Source organism: Egretta garzetta, unplaced genomic scaffold, assembly GCF_000687185.1.
Source record: "Egretta garzetta isolate BGI_Z169 unplaced genomic scaffold, ASM68718v1 scaffold223, whole genome shotgun sequence".
Classification (NCBI taxonomy): domain Eukaryota; kingdom Metazoa; phylum Chordata; class Aves; order Pelecaniformes; family Ardeidae; genus Egretta; species Egretta garzetta.
In genome coordinates this window covers 200,155-210,515 of record NW_009259033.1, presented here as the reverse complement: position 1 = coordinate 210,515, position 10,361 = coordinate 200,155, and the positions used below count along the sequence as shown (strand labels likewise).

Genomic DNA, 10,361 nt, shown 5'->3' with positions numbered 1-10,361 from the left:
GCCACCCAGGGGCACACACCTGAGCTTGCCACGGGCACCTCTCCCCTCCATCACTGCCAGGTCCCCGCCGCACCAGCGGGACGGGCAGCCCCTCTCCCGCCCTGGTCTCTGCGGTGCTGCGGGTGAGATGCGGTGTGACCCAGCTCCCGCTCCCTCCTGCAGACGCCGGCGAGTGCTCCTACCCCCGAGAGCAGCCCCGCGTGCCTGGGAACACCTCCCCTGCGCCCCGAGCTGTCAACAACCCCCTGGGGGAACGCTGTCAGCGGTTTGTCACCGAGCTTTCCGCACCTTCCTGTGACACCCGCGCAAGGGCTGCTGCTCAGCGCAGGGACGGAGAGGCCTGGATGCAACCCGCCCCCCTTGGGCCCTTGTCCCCAACAGCCCCAGAAAGCTGCTCAGTGCTGCGGGGGTCCCCACGGTGCTTTCCGGGGAGGGGGGGACAGCGGCAGGTCCCCCTTTTGGCATGAGGATAAAGGTGGTCTCTCGAACCCCCACCCCGATTTGCCCCCCGCACAGCCCCAGCAAAGCGGGAGCCCGTGAGCGCTCTGCCCGGGTTAGTAACGCGGCTCACACTGCACAGCCCTCGCCCCCGCTCCCCGGCGTTAGTGTCACAACCAAAACACTGCCGTTAGCGTTTGTCTCCTCACATATCCCAGCGCAGCTTCCTCTGGTCACCAGGTGGGAGGGATGGAACAAGACAGGCAAGACGAGAGTTTAAAGGGAGAGGGACAAACAGGACATGAAACAAAGGAAAAAGCACTGTCATTAGCCAAAGGGGGGAAAAAAAAAGCCCTAATTGATCTACGGCTCTTGGACCTGCCTGGTGCCCTGGCCACCGCCGGACAGATCCCAGTGCTCCTCCCTTGGTGACCGAGTCATCTCACAGCTGTGCTCCATGGCACCGGCTCTGCTCCCGGCCCCATGGGAGGAAAGCTCTGCCCGCTCTCACCGCCCGGAGTCAGGGCAGGGACGCTGTCACCTCTTCGTCCCCTGCGGTACCACCAGCTGCAGCTCTCGGAGCCCAGAGGGAAAAGCCCGGCCCTTGCCCGGGGCTCTGCTGCAATCCCAGAGCAAGCGCAGGCGCTCAAGGCCAAGGTTGCAAAACCTTCACCCACCCTGCCCCGCACTCGTGGGGGCTCACAGGGGTGCCCACCTCCTGGCACGCTGGAGAGACGATCGGCTCAAGCCTCGGAGAGCCCGGAAAGCCGAGAGCACTGGGAACACGGGGAGAAACCCGAACTGAAGATCACCGCCGGCCGGGATGACCTTCCTTCCCCTGTGCTGCCTTCGGATCGCCATCCCTTGGAGAGGGGATGTGGGTCAAGGCAGAGGGGAGAGCTCAGCCTCTCCGGCAGCCGCCTCGCTACAGCCATGCCGCCGGCGGTGAAATCCCTTGCCCAGCCCTGCCGGGAGGGACGGAGGGAGCGGGGCTCTGCCGCCAGGGCCCGCAGGCAGCCGCCTGCGAGAGCAGCAAAGCTTCCTGTCCCTCCCCCTGCCAGCCAGGACCGCGATGGAAAATTCAGATGGGCAGCCATGAGCACGTCAAGAAAACGTCTCACTTTGGAAACTTACTCCCCCCCCTCCGAACAAAAGCTTTAAAGGAAAAATAAAAAAGGAAGAAAGGAAGAAAGGAAGAAAGAGCGAGAGGAAGGGGTGCCCATCTCTCCGGAAGGCTTCGGGGAACATCCTCAGCTCTTTGTTGAGCAAGCTATCAAGCAGGAAGCAGACAAGAGACATCCAGCTACAAAGGAGCTAATGCAGTCAAGGCATTTCAAACACGTACAGCGGCTGGCTTTCACAGCTGACATTTCAAACAAGGGCTATTAAACTGCGCCACGGGTTGATATTTAAAGACACAATTGGCAAAGGGCATGCCAAGCTGATCGAGACCTTGGGGGTGGGGAATATTGATTGGCGAAGGGAATGCAGATGAAAAGAGCACGGGCTCCGAGAGCTGGGCTGGGTGCGGAAACAGAAGGGATAGGAAACGGGCTTGGCCGAGAGCACCGAGCCTCGGCAGGCAGGGGCTCCAGGAGAAATACTCACCTGGGAGTGCCCGTACGTCACTACACCCCCAGCACACGCACGGTTAAATGTGTGGGAAGCCGGACAAGAAATATCCCAACTGCAAGGACACTAAGGTCTGACCTGCGCTCCGAGGGAACACAGAGGAGGGCAACGATGCTCCTCAGCAACCAGCAGTTACAGGAGGAAAGCAAGGCTCGCCGGTCCAGGGAAGAGCACCACTTCCTTTAAACTCCTCAGAATTCACCCACTTGGATCAGCTGGGAGTCAGGAAGAACTCCCTGCCCGTCCCTGCCACCCTCTGCCTCTGGAGAGGCAGGCCAGGGCCAGCCCGGGGCACGAGGACCGGTGGAGCACCTCGGCCTGGGGCCAGATCTGAGCATCCAGGTTTTATTCCACCAGCTACAAAGACCTGGCTGCGTCCCCACGGCCGCCAAAAGGCGGTGACATCAGAACAACAACCGTGACATTTAGATGAAGCCATTCAAGATGGGAGGACAGGGAATTGTTTAAGATGAAAAGCCCCCCTGTTTGCCCAGCACCTCTCGCTTGGCTCTCCATCCATCCACCTCGCTCCTCTTGCGAGCGCAGAGCCGCAGAGGAGCTGACGGGGAACCGCAGCAGCAGTAAAAGCACTGGCACTCCAGGAGTGTAAACAGATTTTTTTTTTTTTTTTTTTTTAAGGCCATTTTTTCCCAGACTTTCTGGCAAAGGGATAAATGGAAACCACGAGCCTTAAACAAAACATAAAAATGCCTGTGGATGTGGTTATCACGGAGTTCTTTTGGGAGCTCAGAGTTACCTTTCCACACCTGCTATCGTTATACTGACATAGCAGTAAATACTTCATTTTTAAGGTGCACCAAAAGATCACCTGCACTGAGCCCCACTTTGATGAAAGAGAAGAATCCCTGGAAAGGCAATTTTAGCCGTGTGTGTACGCACATACATATGGGCACGGATACATGGATACACGCACACAGCAGCCCGCTCTCTAACAGTATTCCTGCGGATATTTTAAAGCACCAGGCTTCCCTCCACGCTAAAGAGCACCTTCCCACCCGGACCTCCAGATCCACGGGGAAGCTTACGCTGTCTGTATGGAAATGTCAGGCCCCGTGGTGTTAAATGAGCGAACGGAAATAAAATAAAACACCCAGTTGCCTCATCTAGGAACTGAATGGCTTAAGCGGAAATAAGTAAAGCAGAGCCTTTCCCTGTTCATCCTAGGTATTTTGAAAGCTTTTTCTATGCTGAATGTAAATTTTAAGGTTGCTTGAGTTAAGTGTCTCCATACAATGACGGAGATCTAAATGGAAACCCATCTGCAGTGATGAGTCCTCTCCGCTTCCTACGAAAATACCTGGAAACTTAGCTGGCTGCTTAATGGAAGCAAGAGAGCTGAAGTCCCAGCTGGACCCACACGCTGAAGAGGTTTAGTAAATCAACGTGTACTTTACAGCATCCACCTGCAGATACTGAGGAATTAGAAATCCCGCCGGACTAGGGCAGAAGAATTTTCATGGTCCCCAGGCAGTTGCTGTGCAGTCTTTAGGCACTGCGGGAAAGCGGCCACCCCTGGCCACGCCGAGGCTGCCACGCTCCTCCTGGGTGCTGTCGGGCTTGCAGCCTCCACGATGGCGAGGGGTGCCAGGGCTCCCACCACCCTTCAGCCGCTTTGCTTAATTTAGTAATTGATGTTTAATGATGTTTAATCATCAGGGATGGAGAGTGGCTCTGAACAACCGTTTGCCTTAGCAGATGAAGGGAAATAAAGGAGAAGCCCGGGACGCAAAGCCTCCCCTCTTGCAGAGGTCGGGGGTCCCCAGCTCACAAACCTGGCCCTGCCCCAGCTTCAGGGGTCTGCGCTCGAGCTGGTGGCACCCGCGCAGGACAAATGCATCCCGGGGGGAGCAGCCCTGTCCCTGCTGGTCCCAAAGCCAAGGGCAAGGTGGCCTTTTGTCAGCTTCGAGCGTGACGAGGCCGTGCATTAGGCAAGCTGTCGGTCTCGACTGCAGGTCGGGGTTAGGCCAAGCAGTGCCTGGCATTGGAAATGCCTCGGGCTGCACAGACAGGACAGGGTTAGGGGCTCTTACCTGACACTGAGTTCACGCTGCGGCAGCAACACAAAGACACAATGCAACCGGTATTAAGCATTGTCAACACCAGGGTCGTTTCAAGATAAAAGAAAAGGAAAAATAGGAATATTTTCCTGCATTCACATGTAGCCTTTTCCCCTTCTTCCCCTCCCCAGGTAAATCAAAGTCCCCCCCAAAGCCAACCCCTCGCCTGGCTCATAGCAGCGCTCTGGGGAGGAGCTGCCGTGTTTGCTCGCTGCAGCGTCCAGCCGCGAGCTTTCCTGGCCAGATCCCAGGAGCTGGAAGAAACAGCCATTTCCCCCCTCCTGGCCTGTGCCCTGCTGCTGCGTGCCCTCCTCAGCCCTGTGCTAGCGACGATGCCAGGGCTCTGACCCTCACTCCTGCGAGCTAGGGTTTAGAAACCCAACTTTCCGACCTGCCAGAGCTTAGTGCTGTAAATCCAGGCGGTCGGAAAGCCCCGAGTGCCGCCTGCAGCTCTGCGGAGAGCAGAGCGCTCCAGGAGGGGGAACGTTCCATCACGGCCTTGCATCGGAGCGGTCCCTCCCGAGCGGGCGCGGGACGCGTGATGCTGTCGGGTGCCAGCTCACGTCCAGGGGCTGAGCGGCTCCAGCTGTCTGGGAGCTCCAAAAGGCCTGCAGGAATCAAGCCCTTTACTTTCAAGTGCCTCCATCTCCAGGTCACGCTCCTTCCACCGCCCAGGACATCGCCCTGAGCATCTCCGCACCTTAAACGTCAGAGCTACAAAGGTGGGGCGGGAGGAGGCTGTGCTGCTCAGGCTGCCGCTGACACAACAGCGTCATTTGATCAAAGGGTCCCAGGCTCAAACCACTGGTCAGGACTGACCCAGGAGACGCAGAAGACAACTTGTTAAACCCAGCGATGGGGAGCATTTGCCTGGATCTGGGCTCAGGCTGGGCGTCAAACGTGACAAGACTTTGGGCTTGGAAACCCATGGGCTGCACCAAAGACAGAAAAGTGGGCTCTTGGCTGTAAAGACTGTGCAGCAGCGTCTGCAAGGGGGTGAAGAGGAGAAGCCAGAGCCAAAGAACTGAGATATGGCAGGGTTTGGGGCGATGCTGGCCCCGGGAGGGCTGCAGGCAGCGAGGGCACATCGCTGGGATCGCTGGAGGATGGCTGGTTTGTCCCCAGATAACTTGCTCTCCCAGGGAGGGAATTCCTTCCCAGCTGCTGCTGGACCACAGCTTGCAGAGGAGCCTTGCGCTAACCAGAGCACAGGGACAAGGCACCCTCCTCCGCTGAATGGGAGGGAGTGGGGCTGGGAGGCGTCCATGGGGACAGCCCCGCGGCTCACACGCCTGGCGCGTGGAGGGAAGCCAGGCCATTCCCACCTTGGCACCCGGAGCACTGCTTCCTGCGATGCCACCGCGGCACGGGCAAGGGCGACCCCACCATGAACACCCGTGGGACCAGGCAGCTCCTACCTCTTCCAGCTGGCTGTGGACATGCTGAACGATCAGGTCGATAGCCACTGTGTTTCCGCTCCCTGGAGCGAAGCAAAAGCAAAAGCGGGACAGCCTGGTCAGGACCCCAGCGCTAGCAGGGCCTGAAGCACGCTTCTTCCCCAAGCTCCCTGCTATGTTAAAAAATACGCCGTAGCCCAAACATCCCTTCCCTAGCAAAGCATCCTCCAGCAGGAGACACTCCTGCTATTATTAAATTATTCGTTAGTAATCTATTACTGGATATCTAGAAGTCACCTACTGAATATCCAGAAGTCACCTCTAGCTTTTAAATCGCTAAGCTGCAGGAGCTGGTAGGGCAAGAGACTGATGGAAAACCATAGACTTTCCCCTAGGAATCTGCTTTCGGCCAGCGTTTGGAGACACTCAACTGGAGGGACCCTTGCTTTGGCAAGGGACAGCCACCCCTCTGTCCTCGCCAGATGGAGGGCGGTGGGACTGGCCAGCAGAGCTGAGGGACGGGGTCTCTCAGGTCCCACTCAGGACTGAGCCACGCGGCAGCTCGGGGCAGCCCTGGGCCGGTACCTCGGGGCACGACGATGTCGGCCAGCCGCATGGTGGGCTGGATGTACTGGTCGAAGGCAGGCTTGACAAACTTGTTGTACTGCTTGATGACACCCTCGATGTCACGGCCACGCTCGCTGATGTCCCTGCGCAGGCGACGCACCAGGCGGATGTCCGAGTCCGTGTCCACAAATATCTTCAGATCGAGGAGCTGAAATGAGAGGGGAGGGGACAAACCCCACCAGCTTAGGTGCGCAACTCGAACCAACCTCCACCAGCCACAGCCAGAAGGCTGAGCCCTGGGCCCAGCACACCACCAGTTTAAAACAGAGCTCGACTCAGCTCTGCTCCAGCCTGGAGGGACCTTTGCCTCTGCAGCCCTTGAACTTGAGCCTGGCTGGCAGCACAGATGCTACAGTCAGTCCCTTGCTGTCACCTGCACCTTAACTCTCGTACCCCCCGAAACCTGCCCTGCTCCAAACCCCGTCCCCACTTCTAAGCAGCCCCAGCACTTTGCCTGGATGTTATTTAAGAGCGAGGAGGAGGCAAGAGAAGTTAATGCCCATGGGAGAGACCAACAGGCCTAGCCCAGGAGCGCTGGCTCCTCAGGGCTGGAGGGGAGCCAAGCCCGGCTCACGACGCCACCCTTAATTGCGAGAGACGGGAGCAGGGATGCCGGGAGGAAGCTCCTGGGGGATTTACCCGGCTGTCCACTGGAGGTCATCGTTGCTCCAGGAAAGTGCAACCCAAACGTTCACTTGGCAGGGAAAGAAACTTTCTAGACTGAGGTTGGCTGAGTTTGAGCGTGGCTCATTCCCTCCTATAGCATTGCTCACGTATCCAAATAACTCCCAAGAAAGCCTGGAGTGCTGGATGAGTCCATGCTAGGGACACCAGGCTTTGCGCCCTAGAAGTACAGCAGGCTTTGCTGCCGGCTGGGCAAGCTGAGGCACGCAGCGTGAGGAGGGCTATTTCTCGTCCTATTTATGCACCACCATTGCCAGGGACCAGGTCGCCACTCGGCTCCCAGTTCCTGGGAACAAATGGCTGAGATCAAGGTCTCTGCTGAAACGCTTGACCTCTGCCGAGGGCTCTTCCCCTGCTGCTGCAAGAGTCGAGGCCTCTTTCTCCCGCACCGTGAAGTGCTGCAGCAGCCGGTGTAACCTGGAAGAGAATGGCATCTCCCTGCTGCCGAACCTCGGGACACAGCATGCTCCTGCCATCTCCCCCCCCCCGGCTATGGGGAGCAGGGCTGGTTTGTACGGGGGATGCTGAAGCACAGTGGGAGGATGGGGTCCCATCCAGCGGCACACGGGACCCGCAAGGCACCGGGGACTCTCTCTGTGCTGTGGTATAAGGCTGCAGAGGAGGGGGCTGCAGCACTTCTGCCTCTCAGGCTTCCCCAGGACTGATTCTAAACCCTTCCTCACCTTCAGGAGCTCCTTGTCCGCGAATGCCATGATGCCTTCGAAGATAATCACATTGGCGCCGTACAGGGTTTTCTGCGGAGTCAACATGGATGTGGTCAGACAGAGAACGTGTGCTCAGAGATGCCCCATCCCAGGGAATCTCTCCTGGTTGTTAGCGACTGCAACATCTCACCCGAAAAACGTGCCCTGAGCAAAGGGTGACGGCATGAGTCTGACTGCAAAAGGCAGGGGCTGGAGGGGGCCACTCGGCACCCTGCTCTCCTGCCATGGCCGTCCCCCTGCCTTGTCCCACCCCCCTCAGTGTCCCGTACCCATTCCTTCTTCCGACTGTGGGTGGTGAAGTCGTAGATGGGGATCTTCACGCTCTTGCCTTGCTTCAGCTTCTTCAGGGTGGCGATGATGAGGTCAAAGTCGAAGGCATCGGGGTGGTCAAAGTTGAAGTCATTGCTGGCTGCCTGCTCCTGCTGCTGCTTGGTCAACACCTGCCCACAGAGAAGAGGTTGGTGCACGTGGTTGTCCCCACCAACATCCTCCCCACCGCCGAGCCCAGTGACCTCTCCCACTGCCCCAAGAACCACCTGAAGGGGAAACCACGAGGCTGTCACTAAATCCACACTGTGTTTCCCCCATCAGGGGTGACGCCAAGGGCCACGGCGGCCCCAAGAGCCTGGCCAGGACGACGCGCAGCCTCACCTTGTAGAAGGAGTCCATGGACAGCAGAACCACCCAAGGGACATCAAGAGCCTCAATGATCATGGTGGCCACCGTGGTCTTCCCAGAGGCGCTGCCTCCTCCCAGGCCTGCCAGGGAAAAGGGGATGAAGCCACCAACCCCGCAGTCCGCCCTTCCAACCACAGGCTAGGGCCCAGGGCCTGCTCTGTTGCACTAAGTTGGAGGAACCTCCAAAGAGGGAGTTCGATAGGCACTCCAGGAGCGAGATTATCCCTGAAAATGTCAAATGGCAGGCACTGCAACTGCCAGCAGCGTGCACGGCCAGAGCTGGGAAACCCTTCGTTAGACAGTTGTGTAACAGGGGGAGAGCTGGCTGGGGAACCAGCCTAGACTAATTCCCTGGGAACTCGTGACAGCCCAGGCAGTAAGAATTGAGGGAACAACAAGCAAAGACTGTGGTCTGCCCAGTGCCTGCTATGATCCACCAGCCCCATCTGCAACCTCTCAGCTTCTGCCCAAGCCTACACTGCAGCAACCATGGGGACTCTCTCCGCTCCTGTCCAGGCTGAGCAGCTCACAGCCTGGAGTCTGGAGCTGACCTCAAGTTTCCGAGGAGGCTGTGGGGCAGGAATCCTCCCAAGATCTCCTGGAGAACCACCAGGCAGGCAGCACCAACGCTGCCCGTGCTAAGCCTGCACCGGCCGAAGCGCAGAGGTGGGACAGGACAGAGCCCAGACACGCGCTGCCTCTGCCTACCGATAACGAAGGCCTCTTTGGACTGTGTCCCATGTTCGTTGTACCACGGCGGCCGGCCAGCTGTGTAGATGGTCCTCTTGCTGGTCCGCAGCAGGGGTGGCTCTGCCTTGCACTGGCTAGTAGTCCGCTTTCGGGGTGGCTTGGTGGAGCCCACTGCAGGGTACAGCCGGTCTAAGGACTCAGCACTGCTGTTGCTGGGGATGGGGAGAGGAAGGAGCTCGGTTATGGGTGGTGGGGAAGGGCCAGCGTTCCCAGTTCTGGGGATCCCACACCGCACGGGTGAGGGACGCAACGGAAGAGGGGGAGATGCAACCACAGCCCTGCCGCAGCACGGCCAGCCCTGAGCCTCTGCACCCCCACGCCATGGCCCACACCAAGAAATTCTCGCATTTTAACCTGGAAAAGGCACAGCAGAAGCATCGCTGCCTACAGCCTTACTGCTTGGGGAACGTCTTCGCTAAATAAACACGCCAGTACCGAGGGCAGTAACCCATCCAGACATACCCAGGGACCTTTCTGGAGGATGGAAGCCAAACGCATGGGCTGTCCTCATCCCCCCTTGCACAATCCCTTTCCTTTCCCCGCTCCGAGTGCTCCGCTCCCACCCAAATCTCTAGTTCTCCCACCCTTTAGGCCAGAAACCCCTGGGGACAGGGTTGCAAGCTGGCCAGAGCAGGGCAGCGGGGCCGCCAAGCCGTTTGCATCTGCTTTGCCGTGCGGGCTGAGCCAGCACCGAGCACGGCCGGAGCCCTGGAGCTGCTCAATGCCAATCTCTTATCTCCCCTCCCGGCACGGCCCGGGGGAGGGAGAGGAACAAACCACCCTCCCGAGCCCTTTCGAGCTTGGCAGCAGGAGAGCAGCGGCTGGGAGGTGATAAGTGGCCTCTGGCCAGCAGATAAGCTGCAGCCGCGCTGCCCGGCCAGCGTGGGGATGGGGAGGATTATTTATACCAGCTCCCGCTCCTCCCCGCTTGCAGTTTCGCCGCCTCGGGAGGGACATCTCCTCCCTGCCAGCAGGTGCAAAGGGCTCTCCCTGCTCACGCCTGCTCCTCTCCCCCGCTGCGACCGGGCTGGAAACAAAATCTCTGCAAGGTCAGAGAGCCCCAGGCACCGAACGCGCCAAGCCCAGCACCGTTTGGTACAGCCCAGCCGAGCTGGCGGGGCTTTGCAGCCTCTCGGTTATTTTTTGCTCTTGGAAGGGCTTAAACTGCAGAGCTTTACAGATTTTGGGTTGATTTTAAGCTGTTTTGGTATGAAGATTAATCCCCTTCCCTCCCCCAGCCCTTTTTGAGAACAATTTTAGATAAAGATCAAAATTCGAGACCAGCCATCTGCCCGCAAAGCCACCCAGCAACCCCCCCCACCCCCTCCGTGCAGGGCGCCAGCCCCTGGGCA

The 10,361-nt window shown here is 58.7% G+C and overlaps 1 protein-coding gene across 1 annotated transcript in view; it reads right to left on the bottom strand.

Moving 5' to 3' along the window:
* The window catches only part of UCKL1 (uridine-cytidine kinase 1 like 1), a 15,814-nt gene extending 6,482 nt beyond the window's left edge, over positions 1-9,332 (bottom strand). Inside the window, exons 1-8 of the mRNA XM_009634782.2 lie at positions 9,328-9,332; positions 8,968-9,161; positions 8,233-8,339; positions 7,851-8,021; positions 7,540-7,611; positions 6,131-6,320; positions 5,567-5,628; positions 4,122-4,138 (exon numbers count right to left, since the gene is read on the bottom strand). Of these exons, the coding sequence (XP_009633077.2) occupies positions 4,122-4,138; positions 5,567-5,628; positions 6,131-6,320; positions 7,540-7,611; positions 7,851-8,021; positions 8,233-8,339; positions 8,968-9,161; positions 9,328-9,332 (818 nt within the window). The remainder of the gene's footprint in view (positions 1-4,121; positions 4,139-5,566; positions 5,629-6,130; positions 6,321-7,539; positions 7,612-7,850; positions 8,022-8,232; positions 8,340-8,967; positions 9,162-9,327) is intronic.
* Between the last annotated feature and the right edge of the window lie 1,029 nt (positions 9,333-10,361).